This window comes from Alternaria incomplexa (assembly GCF_024043165.1).
Source record: "Alternaria incomplexa strain BMP 0042 chromosome Unknown scaffold_6, whole genome shotgun sequence".
Taxonomy (NCBI): Eukaryota; Fungi; Ascomycota; class Dothideomycetes; order Pleosporales; family Pleosporaceae; genus Alternaria; species Alternaria incomplexa.
Window position 1 is genome coordinate 297,899 of NW_026249855.1, and position 17,889 is coordinate 315,787.

Consider the following 17,889-nt stretch of genomic DNA (forward strand, 5'->3'; position numbering starts at 1 on the left):
TGCGTGACCGATCTGTGTAATCACATATAAATGAACCTGATATGCTCTAAATTAGAGAAAACAAAATCAATGTAGAAATCGCGTTTTGTTGCAAATGAAATCGTGCCGTTCGACGTGCGTCAAACCCCAAGTTCACGACAGGCGGATGCCAAGCCACTAGAGCTCATATGGCTAGCATCGCGTCGCTGGCCAGTCCGAATTAGGCAACTTTATGGAAACCATCGATTGCGGGTGCCTGGAGAATTACCACGGGATTTCCGACCCATCTGACTCCAGCCTCGACCCGTCACCACAACGTGATAAGGCTACATCATTAGCACACTCCAAGCATTACACGAGGCACCTCAACCCATTCTCAGCATATCTAGCACGCAAGCAGCAGCACATAAATTAAGCAGTCTCAAAATATAAACATGAATTCCTATCTACACAACCCTATTCTCCCAATCTACCATCACCCTACGAAGAGCAAGTAGCCAACATACTAGTCAACGCACTCTTCTCCGCACTCGTAATAGTAAGCGCATACACGCTCTTAACCTTGATCCACATCTTGCTGTACGTGCAGTAGTAGCTGGTTAGCGGAGGCTTCCACTCCTCAGGGCCCTTGTCACCCTTCGCTTGGTTGACGTTGTCTGTTACGGCGAGGAGCTGGGGGTTTGTGAGGTCGTTGGCGAAGGCTTGACGGCGGGCTGTGGTCCATGATGCTGCGCCGGACTGTGTGGGAGTCAGTATTTGGAGTTTGGAGAGGGGAGGATGGGTGGGTGGGAGAGGGAGAGGGAGACGCACCTTCCACGCATTGCTCAACGGCACCATGTGGTCGATGTCGACGTCGCTGGCTGCGGTCCATGTAGCGCCGTCGTAGGGGCTGAACCATGATCCAGAGGTCGCGGCACATGCACTGCTAGTAACGACATTCGTGCCGTCGCGCTTGAGGACCTCCTCGCGTGTGTTGCAGGCTCCAGACTGGGTAATCCAGTGAGGGAAAAGATCACGGGAGTAACCAGTTTGCGGGCCTTGAGCTGCGACGGTGAGACCAGCGAGCTGAGTGGTAGCAGCGGATTTGCTGGGGATGTTGGGAGGAGCGCGAGCGTCGAGGATGGCTGGTGTTGGCGCAGCGGAGACGAAGGCGGCCGAGGCCACGGCAACGAAGATGGAAGTCTTCATGGTGATGGGATGGAAGAGTGGCGACTTTGCTTTTGTGAGGGAGTAGGCTATGCTGCGAAGTAGAGCTGCTTGATGATCTCTGACTTGTCCCTTCGTTACAACACAGGTTCCTAGGCGGTTATATACTCTACCTCTCCCTCGCCGTAGTCGGCGCGTTATACTTCGGACATCGTCTCTTCCAATGATAAGCACCACGCGCCTCCCAAACCCCTTTGCCCTTGCTTTTGCACCGCTCACCCTGTCTTCGCATCACACAGCATACTATACCAATGCGCTACTCTTCTCACGACCCCGAAAGAGGCAGGTGGAGGTAACGGCCAAGTCACCGACACATCGCCCATCACCCACCCCATTGGGGATGTGTACCTGATCAGCCGTGCTTACAAGCCCGCTACACACAACGAGTGGTTTGCCTTCCTACTAAGGAGCGCGGCGCCGCCCTACCTGCATAGTAGCGTAGACCTGACTGGAAGGAGGTAAGATGACTTGTGTAGCAAGCAAAGTCGCGGATGATCGCAGGTGCTCTTATCGCGGGGTGTGATAGGTGGCGGGGCGCATTGGCATGGGCGCTGATCGTCATCTTGATTGGGGCTCGATATGAAACCTCCGACAACGTACCGGCGCTTCCTGCGGTTCGGCGCGTTATCCCTTTTGAGTTGTGAGGGAGAGCGAATGGGTGATAAGGAATAGTAAACGTGAGGATGGAGGTGCAGGATAGTTGAGATGGTTTAGGGGAGTGATTTCTGAGTTTCGGTGTTCAGCGACCCATGTCTTGGCGGCCGGAACCCCTCGGATACACGTGATCCCGAATGAGTACCTACCTATCCTTAAGCCAGACCGCTATGAATTTACCTTATACTCAAGCAAATACGTCCCAGATCCCACAGTCTCAACCTTCGCCCCCTCCAACACCACCTCAGCCGTCGCACAAGGCGGAACCACAACCTCCAGCCTCACCACCCCCTTCTCCCCATCCACCCTCCAAGCACTCTTCGCAAACCCCAACGGCGTCTCCAGCGTCGCCTCAGCATGCTCTAACCCACCCCCAACCAACGGCTCAACCCTAATCTTCCTATACCCAGGCTCAACAGCCTTCAACCCCGCCACACTCTCCTGCAACCACGACGCCACAGTGCCAAACGCATAGTGATTATGAGACATCTTCGCGTTGCCTTTGCCGTCGTAGCCTTCCCATGTTTCCCAGAGCGTTGTTGCGTCTTTTGTGATGGGGTAGAGCCAGGATGGTACGGTGTCTTGGAGTAGGACGCGGTATGCGATGTCTGCTCTGCCGTGTTGGGCAAGGACGGGGAGGAGCAACCCTGTGCTCATGAAGCCGGTTTTCAGGTGGTAGCCGGCTTGTGCTATTAGTTCTACGAGGCGTTCGAGAGCGGCGGGCTTTTGCTCTGGTGAGATGAGGTTGAAGGCTAGGGCGCGGAGGTAGTCGTCCTGGTAGTCGGATGAGATGCGCGCACCGTTTTGTCGGACGAAAGCAGCGCGCCATGCGCCACATGTCTTTTCCGAGATGTCGAGATAACGTTCAGAGTCGTCCTGTTTGCAGAGGATATTGGCGATGTTGGAGAGCAGACGAGATGAGTGAGCCAGGTAAGCGGTGGAAATAGCGGCGCTGGGAAACAAGACGTCTTTGATAATTGTGGGAACTCCGCTTCCGACTCGGAGCCATTCACCATAGCTGAAGCCGGTGTCTAAGATGTACTGCTCGAGGTCGCCGCATCCAGCACCGAGTTTGGACCAGAACCATCTTCTCCAGCTCATCTTTTCTCGTGCTCGTTGGGCCAAGCTATCCACCCAGCTCTTCATGCTGTCGTACTGGCGCGAGAGGATTACGTTGTCGTTGTAGTGCTGGTACAGAGCCCAAGGCACCATTGTAGAAGCATCGCCCCATCCAGTTGATCCTGACATCAACTTCGTGGTGAGTGAAAGCTGGCTGCTGAACTGTGAACCAGCGCTGGGGATGTATGATGGGATGCTGCCGTCGGCAAGTTGTTCCGCAGCTAGACAACGCATATACCGACGCAAGAAGGTCTGACAGTTAAATAGCATGGTTGCAGTAGGAGTGAATACTTGGATATCTCCCGTCCAACCCATTCGCTCTCGAGTCGGACAGTCAGTTGGTGTGTCCGTGAAATTGCCACGGGTAGTCCAAACGATGTTCTGGTAAAGCTTGTTCAGGCGGGCGTCTGAGCATGTGAATGACCCTGTGGTTGGTATGTTGCAAGCTAGGACAATTGCTCCGATGTCAGAGGGACTAAGATCGTAATCTAAGCCTCGGACTTCAGCGTAGCGGAATCCATGTATGGCGAACCATGGCTGGAATGTGGCTTCGTTGTCTCCAAGGGTTACAACGTCTTGCTGTACGATATGCGGCACTATGGGAAGCTTCAGGTAGTTGATGTCAAGCTCTCCGTCGCCGGACAAAACTTCACTGTAGGTCATGGTGATTTTGGAGCCCGCCCGCCCGCGGAGCTTGATCGCCATAATGCCGGCAAAGTTTTGTCCAAAGTCGACTATTTGTGCGCCCGACGGGGCACGAAGTACGGTCTTGGGTGGCAAGCGCATGACTTCTTCCACGCGTTCGACCTCCTCTGCAATCAGCTTCTTCGTCAAAACCGAGACCTTTTCGGCTTGATCCGAAGATCTAATATCGCATTTCTCCAGCCACTCGTCAGCGATCCGGAAGTCGGTATGTTCACCCCACACAGGGTCTGATCGAACGATGGAGCCCTTTGGACACTGCCATGTCTCGTCGGTACAGAATATAACAGTTTCTCCGTCGTCTGTATCCACCTCAACCTGTACAAGCGCAGAAAGCCGGTCTCCGTAGCGACAGCGCCCTTCGGTGACGCCGATCTGACCTCTGAATCGACCATCCGCAACAACGACGCTGACCACATTCTCGCCAGCCTTCAGATACTTCGCGATATCGTAAGTCTGGTACTCGGTGAACTGATCAAAAGGCGTCCAGCGTGGTACCAACGCCGTACCGGTGACGTTGTTTCCATTGACGAAAAGCTTGTACCATCCGCAAGCCGTGGCGTAAGCTCGTCCTCGGACTGGTGTTTGCGCGAGCTGCAGGGTGCTAGAGAGGTATATGACTCTGCCATCTTTTATCGAATTGCCGGTTGATGTCATTACAGGAGCGCTGATCCAGGACGCTTTCCAGTCGGATGGCTCCAGAAGCCCTGTTTCGAACCATGCTTGCTCGGCTGTGTCCCAGATCTTGTCGCTGGGCTGGTCGGTTTGATCCCATACGCGGAGGCGCCAATGATACTGAGTGCGACTTTTCACACTGTCGTCCCCGTAGATGGCTGTAAGTGATGTGATCTTACTTGTGGCTGTCTTCCCGCTGTCCCAAACAATGTTCTCGGATTCGAAGGCTGGAGATGTAGAGACTTGAAGTTCATAGGACGATTGTGTGACATTATGAATGCCTTCCTTAGCTGTTAGCTGCCAACTGAATTCCACGGGAAAGGCATCGATCCCAAGCGGACTGGATAGCCTGTTGGTGCGCAAATGGTACGGTCGTGCAGACATGAAGGAAAGTGTGGTAAGGGAAGGTTAGATGTGCGAATTGATGCCACAGGTGGTTATTGATCTCATTTTTGTAGTAAAGCTCCTATGTCCGTACCAGGCTTCCCTACAATTCGACATTAGATGTTGCTGCCACGGCCCGGGCACGGTCTGCTTTTACGCTGCAACGTTTTTTCGACTGCGCCACGGAGCGAGCGTCCTCCGGTCCCGGGCCTCTCGCGCAGTCGCGAAGATGGAAAATGAGTTTCAGCGGGGCTCGGCAGATTTTCCAGCGAGAGTGGGCACGGCTGTTCTTCGACACCGGGTGCAGCTGCCCTCCGTACCCGAGACGCCGAGAAGAGCCAGACGCTAGCCCATCTCAGCTGACACGTGAGGCCAAGCGACGGTCTTGGCTGGAAGAAGAAAGCCGTTAGCCTCAAGAGGAAGTGCCAAGCCCAGAATGGTGAAGTGCTGTCTGAATGGCGTAAAACTTGGAATACACGAGTTTTGATTCTCGAGCTGATGCTGCGAAGTGAAAGCTGTTCGATACAATGAAAGTTGCGCAAAGAGTGTCGACGAACATGAGACATCTCGGCGGCTCGGGAATAAGCCTGGCGAGACCGGAGCTTGGTATGCCAATCTTTAGTGCTGTGTTGGACACCTTCCTGCCAGAACTGCCGTTTCGAGTATGTTCGCAGCGACGTCGGGCCTTGGAGACTTGGCTCATGAGTCGATCCCGAAGTGGAGGTTACGTGAGAACTACATTGCTATCACAAAGGCTGTAAGACGCTCAGATATTCTCCGGTGTCTATGTCGACTATCGTCATATTATTCGAAATTCGTATGTGCAGGTCAGTAACTACGGGTATCAAGCAGCGAAATCGAAATCCTTGAACGCTTCTTTGAACTTCTCAACATCTTGCTCTTCCTGGGCCTGTGTTTGCCCGCAGTTCTTCCAGTCAACGCGGTTGTCGAGCCTCAACAGTTTTGCCAAAACCTCGCGTCCGAACTGGTTGTGGAAGCGGATCTTCTCATCAAATCGCATGACGTAGCTTGTCTGCTTTTCAGGGTCATCTTTCGGGTTCCACACCAGTACTCTGAAGAAGTCGCTGGTTTCTTCGAACCCATCGCCAACATCTTCTTTCTCGAACTTTGGCCAGTGTAGGTTCTCTGCTAGCGCCTTGAATGCAGCTTCGACGAGTCCTTTGCTGATGAGATCTGCGCTGACTGGGAGATACTGCCAATGAGTGTGTGGTAAGCTCGATTTGCTGGCTTCCCACGTGACGGAGCCATATTCGGTATCCGCGACAGATTTAAGCATGCTGTTCATGGCGCGTCGATAGCGTTGCATCTCTGCGTAGGTTGCGTGTCGTTCCTCCTCTTCCATAGAGCCGAGCGTTGGCTGATGCGTGAAGGGGATGATGAGCATATGGCTGGGGAAGCCAAGTTTTGGGTAGGTTTGCGACGTTGGCAAGGGCCCTTTGGCCGTGGTTAGGTAAGAGTTCTCGCCGATGGAAGTCACTAGATGTGTCGCAATGTTCTCGTTTGCCAGACAGAAGAAACACTCTGATGCTGTAATGGGTCCTCGGGATTCACCCTTACGCCTCTTGTTGCCTCTTCGGCCGCGACTCCCATCGTCGTAGACGAGATGCTGTTCCCGGTGCTCCGGCGCAACTCGCTTCTTTTCTGAGAGTGTCACAGGGCAAGCAGTAGAGCCAGCTGGTGGTGAGACTGGATGGCTGGCCGATGGCTCGAGAGAAAAGGCGTAGATCCATTTCTGCTTGTTTGGGTTACCAAAGGAAGCCAGACTGATGAATCGAGTCACCGGGTAGAGGTTATCAGTCTCATCACTAGGCGCATGGAAGAATGGTTCTCGCTCGTAGAAGTTGCCGCCCGATGTGGAGAAGTGGTATTTGGGCTTGAGTATGACGTCCAGGTCGGCGATACACTGTTGCGCTGTCGGTTTTACTTCAGGATTGAACTCGACCTTAGATCGCTTCTGAATGCCCTCTGGCCACTCGTTGGTGATGAGGATATCTGCTGTAGTTGCACCTCGTAATACCTTTGCATCCGTCTCGCTGTAGAAGGGTGGGTACTTGTCTTTAGATTGGCCGGCGACAATATTGGGGTCAAGCTGTCCACCTAGGGAGACGATGCGAATGCCTTCCGATGTCTTCATAGTCGTCCGCTTGCCAAGGAAGAAGAGATTGTGGCATAGCTCGTCACTTGATGATTCCAATTTCTGAACGACTGCTGGTGGGAGAAGATGGTTGCCAAGAGCAAAGTACGTCGGCAATGGCACGTCGATGTTGCCGTCGATGAGCGCTTGCACATCGCCTGCATCTGTGCCTTCACCTTCGACTGACCCTGCGAAGAGATCGCCTGCGACAATGGCGAACGCGAAGTTGTTCTTCGCGTGTAAAGCGCCCAGCTTCTGAAAGACAATCTTAAATTGGCCGTTCACGGCGCCAACGACAACGCTGCACATGTTAGAACAGCCAAATATTGTGATAGCGCATTTCACTTACATTTTAGAGGCCATTGCTGATGACGCAGCTACGAAAGCAGCTGGTTGTCGATGTGGTGAAAGAAGTAGCGACGATCAATGGCGCACTTTCGCTACTTGACAAGCTTAGTATAGTCGCGTTATTTCCTACAGCTACTGTAGCCTGTGGCGATTGTTTCGATAGGTCGACGTTGGCGACGCGTGGTGTTGAGTATGGGTGATTGGCGCGTCGGAGGCCTCGGTGGTGCCAGGGTCCAGCTTTTTTGTTAGCGCCAGGAAATTCTAGTGGAGCATCATCGAGTGAAGAAGGTGCAACCACGCCAGCTCTCACTACCACAACTCCACACCATGGCCGCCATGTCCAGAGGCCAAACCGCGAAGCCGGCTGCAAAGCCCAAATCCAAGGTCGCCAAATCAGCGCGCCCTCAGAAACGAGTCAAGGGCGGCACCGAATCGACGCGCAACCATGTCTTCAAAGGCTTCACCCAGCGTATTGCCCAGCTCAAGATCGAGCCCATCCGCCGCGGTCGCAGCACCTTCCTCGACGATGCCGAACTCGAATCCACCTTCTCCTACTTCCGCGACTCGTTCAATGAGTGGCGGGAGCTCAACATGTCCGAGGGCTTCACCACCTTCGCCCGCAAGGTCGCGCCACTATGCGACAGCCTCCCGCAGGTCCTCCACCACAGCGACCGCATATTCGAGCTGCTCGTAGAATACATCGAGAAGGGAGAGAAATTCAGCCAAGAACCGTTGCTAAGTCTTACGGCGCATCTGGCACACGACATGGGCGAGCGGTTCGAGAAGTACTTTGAAAAGGCAGTCAAGACGGTGTCGCATCTCGCAGCCACACATGCTGATGTTGAGGTCATAGAGTGGGCTTTTGGCTGTCTGGCATGGCTGTTCAAGTACCTCTCGCGCCTCTTAGTTCCCAACTTGCGCCCGGTCTTCGATCTCATGTCGCCTCTGCTGGGCAAAGAGCGCCAGAAAGCCTTCGTCTCCCGTTTCGCCGCCGAATCGCTCAGCTTCCTCGTCCGCAAAGCCGGCGCCGGCTACCATCGCGACAAGATGCCTCTCCGGACAATCATCAAGCACATATCGGACCAGCTGAAGGACCAGCAAGAGTCGGGCAAGGACTACGCGTTCCAGCAGGGTCTCATGTACCTCTTGACCGACTCGCTCAAAGGTGTACAACGCGGATTCCACTCGAGCGCGACGGCTATATTACAGGAGCTTCTAGCAGAGACATACAACGAAGAGCACGTCCAACTCCGGATCCCGCCTCTGGAGCCCGTGGTGACAGGCGTCATTACAGCTGCTATCCACCATACGGACGCGGAGAACTTCGCGCCACTCCTCGAAGTGATTCTCGCACAGATCGATAAGACATCTTCCGATACGCGTTACATGGGCCTTTCGTCTCGTCTGCTGCTAGTCGCTTATGGTGTGCGACAAGGTGATCGTGTCGATGACTGGCAACCCGTGCTGAGCTTGGTCAGTCATTTACTGGACTCAACCAAGGAATCATCTACACTCGATTCCGTTGATGCGTGGGAGCTCTTGTCGGTCATCTCTGTTGTGTTCCAATACTGTCCTCTTGGCGCAGCGACACCATACCCAAAATTGCTCGAAGGGCTTACCCGTGGCCCCTGGGAGCCATACTTCTTACCCTTCTGCAACCTCTTTGCTGACCTAGGGGTGGAGAGATTCAGGACGTTGTTACTTCCTTATTTCAAGAGGTTCATCGCGCAGAAGGCACACGAGCACGGATCCCAATTTTGCGCTATTCTCCCTCGACTTTACTACAAGCGCGACAACAGCGACAACAGCGCGCTGGCGAATGCGACTCTACAGGCTTCTGAACGATGGCAAGCGACCGTACACGAACCGTTCGACAAGCTTCTTGAGTCTGTACGCGGCGATGTCGATTCAGAATACGAAACATTTTACTGCAATGCTTTGCTATTCGCTGTAGATACGCTGCGTCTAGGGAACGATAAGACCCACGGAATAATGACCGACCTTGCAGAGCTACTCAAGAACGCCTTAGACACCGACAGCGCAAAGCCCCGACAAACTGTAGACATATTTGCCACCGGCAACGGGTTTCAGGCCCTCATCAGTAAAGGCGACAGTGATGACTTGACGACAAGTTTATGGCCTGCGTTGTGTCAAGCATCTCCTGTGTATGGCCATTCTCTAGCTTTCTGGCGCGCGTTCCTGCGCTTATTGGAGCGGGAAAAGACCAAAGTCGACATTACCGGCTCTCACATGGAACCTCTCAAGCGAACACTAATGCGCTGCTTGGGGTCTCCATCACATGACCTAAGATTCACAGCCATACAAGTATTGCAGATCATTGCAGGGCAGAGCCAGGAACATCAGGACATACTGCATACCGCGATGCTGATCGAGCAGACACCACTGAATCTAGAGACTCAGAGATCCATTGCGATGCGCATAGGGCAAATCGCGAAACTGTACCCAGGTGTATGTTCTAATGAATGGATAGGGGAGGCCATACCCGCTTTCTGTCTAGGATTGCTACACGTCAAACTAGCTTCGGTCTGGAACGACAGTTGCGCAGCTTTGAAGGCCATTTGCCAGACAAAAGAGGGCGAGGGTTTCGTCACCCAACATGTTTTTGAATGGCTGAGTGCTTCCGATGCCAGCGAAAGTTTCACGAACGCATCTCAACCGGAATCCACACAGCGACCCTACGCCACAGACTTCGAGTGCACCAACCTCATGAAGCTGCAAGAGCGTGTGGCCAATGTACAGTCACAGGCTGACAGTACTGAGGAACAGCTGGAGACTTTATTCAAGGACAACCATGCCGAAGTACCTTTCCACAATCCTCTCAGCAGGACACAAGCTCTCCGAGTATTGGATTCCCTGCCACACATCGCGGAGAAGCGTTCTCGCCTTCTTGTCCCCGTGCTGCTAAACTGGGCACTGAACCAGGCCACACCGGAGCCTGAAGATGCGCCCAATCCCGAACAAGATACGGATGCCATTCTGCAGGATCGCTGGTCAAGGAAAGACCAGAAAGCAATGCTCTCAATCTTCGCCAAGTTCAACAACCCCAAGGTCCTGTACCGTACGGACGAGGTTCGCCAAGCTCTGCTTGCTTTACTAGGAAACGGAGACATCGACATCCAGAAAGCCGCTCTGAAGGCACTTCTCACGTGGAAAGATCCAGTCATTGTCAAACACCAAGAACAACTGTTCAATTTGCTTGATGATGAGCGATTCCGTGACGAGCTACCAATCTTCCTCAGCGAAGGAAAGCTGCAGGATACCGACGTCGATCAAGTACTTCCGATTGTTCTGCGACTCTTATACGGAAAAGTCATAGCTGGCAAGCGAGGTCTGGAGTCGAAGAGGAAGGCCGTTTTCGTCGGCCTGAAGACCAGATTCGGAGATGACGCTATACGCCAATTCTTGCAGATCGCGTTCGGGCCTTTAGGTCGCATCTCAATTCTCAAAGACTCCGCGGTCGATGAAGAGCTGCTGCAGAAAGAGCTGGTAGACCCGCGAAAGCAGGTGGGAATGTTGAACCTACTTGATGACTTGCTGAGTACGTTTGCAACTACATTCGCGCCCTTTGCCGGAATCGTCGTGGATCCCATTCTATACTCAGCCATCAAGGCATCGCGAGAACTGTCAAGACCAAGCGAAAGCGAAGATGACGAAGGTCGAGCGACAAAGACCTCCTTACTGAAGACTATCCGGCAGCGGGCGCTGCAGATTCTGGGTAGGCTGTTTGAAAACTGTCCGGACTTTGACTGGAAACCGTACGCAGGTGTTCTAGTCAAGGAGATGGTCGAGCCCAGGCTCGAGCAGCTGCCCATTGAGACAGCCCAGTCCGTCTCAGGTCTACTCCGATTGTTCGCGGCATGGTCTAAATCAAGCCGGACAGCTCCGTTCTTGGTAGAACTCAACCCTGCCATTCTGCACAAGATCATCGACTGCCTGGAGGTACCATCGGCTAAGGACGAGGTCAAGTGCTTTGTCTTGAACGACATCGTTCGAAGCATCGTTTCTCTTGTCACCGAAGAAGATGAGACACCGACGACAGAGTCGAAACTTCTCAGGAATCGTATCCATACCGATATCATCCAGCCATACTCAACTGCGATACTCCACCGAGTTGGTCAACTACTTCGCCAAAGCCCCGGTAAAGAAGTGCTCGAAGCCGGTGTACAAACGGTGGCAGACCTAGCGCCTCATGTAGTCGGTGCCACGGAATCCCGAAGCATGATCGAAATCGCAACTTTCTTGCTTCGCCAGCCTTCAAAGCGCGTCAACCCACGTACTAAGCTTGGCTTACTCAAGATCCTTCATGAATTTATCCAGCGATGTGATAGCCAGAGTTTGGTTGAGCTCTTTGGCACAACCTACGATGCCATCTCTCCTATGTTCAGTTTCGTTCAGGATCGAACAGCCCGAAGCTTGCTTTGCGATGTTCTCCAGGATCTCTCCGACACCAACGGCGATCTCACAGTAATCGCAAAGCTGTGCCATGATCTAAATTCATTCGCTACTGGACGTCTCGATGAACCAGACTTTGAACGCCGCTCGCAAGCTTTCAATGCCATAAACGAAGAAAGTTATCGATCATACACACTCACACAGTGGAAGCCTCTAGTCTACAACATGCTGTATCTCATCAAGGACAACGACGAGCTCAGCATTCGAGTCAATGCCTCATTATCTCTACGTCGTTTCAGCGAGGTCGCGTCGAGCGAACAGTTCAAGGAATTCGTATCAGCTGCAGTCCTACCTGGAATTCAGAATGGTATGCGGGAGAATTCTGAGCTTGTGCGGGTCGAATACCTCGCCGTCCTGGAACATCTGGTCAAGACACATTCGGACTGGACTCCGGTAGCCGATCTGTATGTTCTGCTCTCGGAAGATGATGAAGCATCGTTCTTTGGCAACATTCTGCACATCCAGGGTCATCGAAGACTGCGAGCCTTGCGCCGTCTGGCCACTCAAGCGTCCCATCTGCGAGGTACCAACATCTACCACGTTCTGATACCACTCCTCGAGCACTTCGTGTTCAATAAGGGCGACGATGAGGCTGCGGACAGCCTCCTAGGAGAAACGATCAAAACACTTACATCCTTGACCAAAGGCCTAGAGTGGCCACAGTTCCGTTCTCTCCTCAAAAGGTATATTGGCTACCTGACAAGCAAGGAAGACCTGCAAAAGCCTATCATCCGATTGATCGCAGGTCTCATGGATGGTTTGAACCAAGCAGGACGTGCAAAGGGTTACATCGCTAAGCCCTCCTCCCAAGTTGCGTCCGAGGTCGAGGAAGCTGAGGATGCTATGGAGGTTGATCAGCCCTTATCGACTTTGGCCAAGACGCTCCCACAACAGGACAAACTCAGCACCGATTTGATCAATAACTTCCTGCCCGACTTGACCAACTTCCTACACAAGAAGGATGAGGCTACCGTCAGTCTACGAGTGCCGATTGCAACCGCAATTGCGAAGATTCTTTTGATTCTGCCGCCGCTCGAGATCGAGACACGCTTGCCGGGCGTTCTTCTGGACATCTGCTACATCTTGAAGAGCCGCGCGCAAGAAGCACGCGACATGTCAAGAAACACCCTCAGTGATATTGCTACGATACTGGGCCCTGGCTACGTGGGCTTCATCCTGAAGGCTTTGCGGACTGCGCTTCAACGCGGTTACCAGCTTCACGTTCTGTCGTTCACTTTGCATACCATTCTGGTCAAGCTCGCCGACCAAACCAACCCAGGTGATCTTGATTACTGTTTGGTGGAGCTAGTCGATGTTGTAAGTATCCCAAAGGAATGTATCCACTTTGAGAACAAACTAACGTAGTATCTAGATCATGGACGATACTTTCGGCGCTGCAGGCCAGGAGAAGGATGCCGAAGAATACATCTCTAAGATGAAGGAGGTGAAGAGCAGCAAATCTTTCGATTCCATGGACATCGTAGCACGGTGTGCCACCCCCGCGCATATCATCAAGCTCGTGCTTCCGATCAGGTCTCTTCTGATCGAGAAGCTCAATGCAAGGATGGTTCAAAAGATCGACGAGCTTTTGCGACGCATCGGACTCGGTGTTCTTCAGAACCCCACGGTGAACAACAGGGATATCTTGGTATTCTGTTATGAGCTCATCCAGGAGGCATACGCTGCAACCACGACCACCGAAAAGAAGGCCAAGATCGACCCCAAGAACAAGCGGTATCTGATCAACAACCGCGGAGCAGCCAAGTCTGGCGCGAGACTTAGCACCAACTCTTATCTATTCAAGATGATCCGCTTCGGTATGGATATTCTTCGGACTGTGCTCCGCAAACACGAAGACCTTCAAACTCCCCAGAACTTGGCTGGCTTCCTTCCGATCATTGGCGATGCTATGGTACAAGGACAAGAAGAAGTTCAGGTCTCGGCTGTGCGCCTTCTCTCCACCATCATCAAGGTACCAATGACGGAGCTGGACACCAACTGCCCCGTGTACATCGACGAAGCGATGCGCGCCATCAAGGGCGCACTGTCGTCCAACACGGAGCTTGCGCAAGCCTCATTGAAGCTAGTCTCAGCGGTGCTACGCGAGCGACCAAACGTACCGATCAAGGAAAGAGACGTCGGCCACCTCCTTAAGCGCATGATCCCTGACCTGGACGAGCCAGATCGATCAGGTGTCACTTTCGGTTTCCTCAAGGCTGTCATGAACCGTCACATTGATGTTCCTGAGATGTACGAAGCCATGGACAAGGTAGCCGAAATGATGATCACCAATCAGACGAAATCCGCGCGCGACATCGCCCGTTCGCACTATTTCCAATTCTTGACCTCCTACACGCAGAGCGAGAAGCGCTTCAAAAAGCAGATCGAGTTCCTCCTCAAGAACCTCCGCTACGAGCATGTGGAAGGAAGGCAGTCAGTTATGGAGGCGCTTGATCTTATCATCGGAAAGGCGCTGCCTCGCTTCCCGGAGAAGACACAGTACGAGTACCACGGCATCATGTTCCTCCCACTAATCAACACTGTGGCAAACGACGACTCACCCAAATGCCGAGAAATGGCCAGCTTGCTCATCAAGAGGCTGTTCCAACACGCGAGCGACAAGCGGTTGCAAAGTTTTGCGTCTGACCTCAAGAGTTGGCTGGAGCAAGACGACAACGTTGGTCTGAAGCGTCTGGGCATTCAGTGCTTTGGGTTCTACTTCGAAGCAATGGAGGAGGATGAAGAGCCAAAGGAGGTAGCATACGTCCTTGACCGGCTCGACGCAACGATCGATGAGTGTTTGACACGACGCGATGAAGACGACTGGGAGTTGTTGTACTACTCTCTCACTCTACTCTCCAAGATCTGCAAGAAGTACACCGACACCATGTTTGCATCGAACAAAGATAGCCTATGGACCGCCGTGCAAGCCAGCGCAACTTACCCGCACTTGTGGGTCAAGCTCAAGGCTGCGGAGCTTTTGGGTACATACTTTGCCCATCTAGGTGTCTCGAACAAGGACACTGGTCTTGGTGCTCTACCTTTGGAGGGGTCAGGTGGTCTGCAACTAACAGAGCAGAGCATGACGCAGCTCTGCAATGCCTTCCTGAGGAATCTGCTCAATCCCGAGGTCTCAGAACAGCTCTGCATGCAGAGTGTAAAGAACATCGCTTTCCTCGCGCGCTGCCTCGCTGTCAACGGCGCACAGTGGCACTGGCAGAGAACCGACGACGAGGAAGAAGCAGGAGAGATCGCGGCCCCAACAAACGGCGCCGCATCAGCCCTAGACGACGAAGAAGACTTCTCCGGTTTCTCCCCTCCACCCGAAACAAAGAAGCCCGAGAAAACAGAAGACACCCCACCAACAGCAATCCACCGCCTCATGATCCGCCTCTCAGGCATCGTCCGCAAAGACAAATCCACCATGAACGCAAAAACAACCATAATGTCCCTCTTCGACACCATCGCCGCCAAATTCCCTCTAGAACCGCTTTCACCATCCCTCCCCCATCTCCTCACCACACTCTCCACCCTAACCTCCACGGACGCCACATTCCCCAAGGCAAGTGCCGCGCTCGCTCCCACTTCCAAAAACAACCCGCCTACAGACCCATACAAAGCGCTATCAGACAAGGCGCGCGAAGTCATGAATACGCTGCAGAAGCGGTTGGGTACACAGGAGTACCTCAATGTTATGGCTGAGGTTCAGCGTGGTGTTCGGGAGCGGAGAGAAGAGAGGAGGCGCAAGAGGAAGGTGGATGCTGTGTTGGATCCTGAGAGGGTGATGAAGGAGAAGAGGAGGAGGCATGATGTTAAGAGGGTTAATAAGAAGGCGAGGAGTGCGGGGGAGAAGGGGAGGAGGCAGGGGTGGTAGATGCTGTGTGGTGTGTTGTGATGGGATGGGTGTGGGTGTTTTTGTGTGCATTTTCATGGCGTTTGGCATTTGAAGGGGTGTGGGAAAGAAAAGTTCAGCTTTGCATGGCATGAGGTGTGGAGAGTACGGTTAGGGAGCCGGTAAAATGACAAGAAGTGCACCTATGGATTGAAGTCATAGCACTCTTTTTGTACGTGCTGCGCACTTGAACAAGCAAGCCCTGGTCTTCACATTGCTTGCTAATGGAACTTTTTGCAAAGATGCATTCTGCATTCTCAGTAACTTAGGCATATATACAACGAGCGCATACTCGCGAAGGAATCTGCTCTGCCGGTTTCGCCCTAAGGTTGTACCAACGCACTACAAGATAAAGTGGCACGAAGAGCGTACCGTCGTCGATCACGCGGGACGCGTCGACTCGCTTCAGTAAGTCAAGCTGATGCTCCTCCCCAAGGTCCCTGATCATCCTCATCATCAACGAGATACTGATATACCGCTGTGCCTTGCCCTCCTGCTTGTCCCCTTTCGGGACACATTGGCGCAAGCCATGTTTATTGGTCCGTGCGCGTACAAACTCGCGGAAGAAGCTGGACCTTTGCCAGGTATCTGGGGTTTCATCACGATTCGAGTCTTTTCCTGGGTTGGTAGGAGCTTTATCCAGATGAAGGTGGCCCGGATCAGTAGCGGCATTCAAGGTTGGGTGGTGCGTAGATGTGAAGCCGAGACTGGTTGATGCTAAGGCGGTCGTTATGTCGCATACATCTGTCTGCTTGACTGCTGGTACAGAGGACGTTCTGTGGGTATCCATGGATGCACTGATGTTTGGCGAGCTGGAATCGCTAGAGGACCCGCCTCGATCGCTTTTCTTGCTGGTCCCGACTCTGGCGGAATCTGATTTAGACGATGGAATGAGTGCTGGCTTGGACGGCGAACCAGATCCTGGCGTAGACGATGAACCAGATCCTGGCGTAGACGATGAACCAAATCCTGGCTTAGATGGTGATTTAGGTCCTGACTTGGATGTTGATATGGCGACTGGCTTTCGTGACGAATCCCAAGTCGAAACTTCATTGGTGCTTGAGACGGGCCTGCCATCACTATCTGGTTGTGCTAACGAGGTGGAAGGCCCCCTTTCCTCGTGGGTTCCTTTGGTCGCGGAGTGGCCTATAGCTGGCTTGGATGATCCAAAAAGGCCGCCTTTGACGTAATCACAGCCTGCATCCGTTTCGGACGTGTTCTTTCCAGATTCTCGAGCAACACTTGTGCTTGTACCGCCGAAGAGATTACTACCACTCTTAGTCGCGTTCTGGCTTCGAAGACCAACGCTTCCCGCAGTACTGAGGCTACATCCGAAACCTGGACCGAAGACATCAGGAGCGTTCTGTCCAAATAGTCCGTTGGGTCTCGCTGTACTAGGACCAGCGGTGGCACTCTTGTTGTTGCCAAAGAAAGAATCTTTTCGGGTTGCCAAGGCTGCCTCGGGTCGGCGGTTGCGGAGTGAAGATGTGTGATCGGTATTCTTCGAGGGCGTTGGAGTATCGATCCGTGGATGCAGTATAGGCGAATTGTGCTTCTCGGGTGTTATCGCTTTGCCGAACATCTGGGCGACGACAGGGTTCTCTCTAGACGAGCTGTTTGTAGAGACGGCTTTCGGGCAGTCCATAGCAGGTATAGGCAGGCACCAACTCGGAGGGTCGTGAGAGCCAGATGAATTGTCTTTGGGTAAACATTTCGAGGCTTGTAAGATGGCAACTTGCAGCTTTGGCTTGAGAAGCCGTGAAGACCACATGTGCATGTTCTTGATGATGGCACGCAGTGAAACCACTCCCCATGTGAGTCGGATTGAAGTGGACCAGATACATATCATGCGCTTCTCGGGGTTAGCTTCAATAAACAAGTGTGGATGAGGTACCCTAACCTGTACTGGACGGCCAAGTATTGTTTTGTCGTCGTATGCAAGCCAAACCTTGACTACAGGTTCAACACATGTGAAAGCAACGACAGGAGGCGATTGCAACGGTAAAGTATCGTTGAGTTTGTCGAACAGTTGTGCCTGTATCTCAAGGGCGGCAGCAGCGGCATTGGCTGCTTGACAATAACATCTTTCTATGGCGACGTCGCGAGGCGATGTGACGTCCTTCTTGATCTCAACGACGGCCCAAGGAAAGCAAGATCGGTCAGAACTACTCCATCCAGATCCATCGGGAAGGTTGACTTTGTTTCTCAGGGCAGTTGTTGGTGCGCAAGCGACTTTCTGCTCTACGAGTTTTCGGAGTGATTGAACAGAGAGTGTTTGGGTGAGCTCATCTTTTGCGAAACT

General features: G+C 52.9%; 3 protein-coding genes across 3 annotated transcripts; 1 reads left to right on the plus strand and 2 right to left on the minus strand.

Annotated features, from left to right (window-relative positions):
- Positions 1-459: 459 nt before the first annotated feature.
- On the minus strand, positions 460-4,719 carry J4E90_004665 (uncharacterized protein; the record flags this gene model as incomplete). The annotated part of the gene is made up of 3 exons (XM_051434229.1): positions 460-717; positions 790-1,257; positions 2,020-4,719. The coding sequence occupies 3 exons, from the start codon at positions 4,717-4,719 to the stop codon at positions 460-462; spliced, it is 3,426 nt and encodes a 1,141-aa protein (XP_051291485.1).
- An 844-nt stretch (positions 4,720-5,563) lies between these two features.
- Positions 5,564-7,237, minus strand: J4E90_004666 (uncharacterized protein; the record flags this gene model as incomplete). Its single annotated transcript, XM_051434230.1, has 2 exons — positions 5,564-7,175; positions 7,224-7,237. 2 exons carry the CDS (start codon positions 7,235-7,237, stop codon positions 5,564-5,566), a joined length of 1,626 nt encoding a protein of 541 aa, XP_051291486.1.
- A 312-nt stretch (positions 7,238-7,549) lies between these two features.
- On the plus strand, positions 7,550-15,569 carry J4E90_004667 (uncharacterized protein; the record flags this gene model as incomplete). The annotated part of the gene is made up of 2 exons (XM_051434231.1): positions 7,550-13,012; positions 13,068-15,569. 2 exons carry the CDS (start codon positions 7,550-7,552, stop codon positions 15,567-15,569), a joined length of 7,965 nt encoding a protein of 2,654 aa, XP_051291487.1.
- Between the last annotated feature and the right edge of the window lie 2,320 nt (positions 15,570-17,889).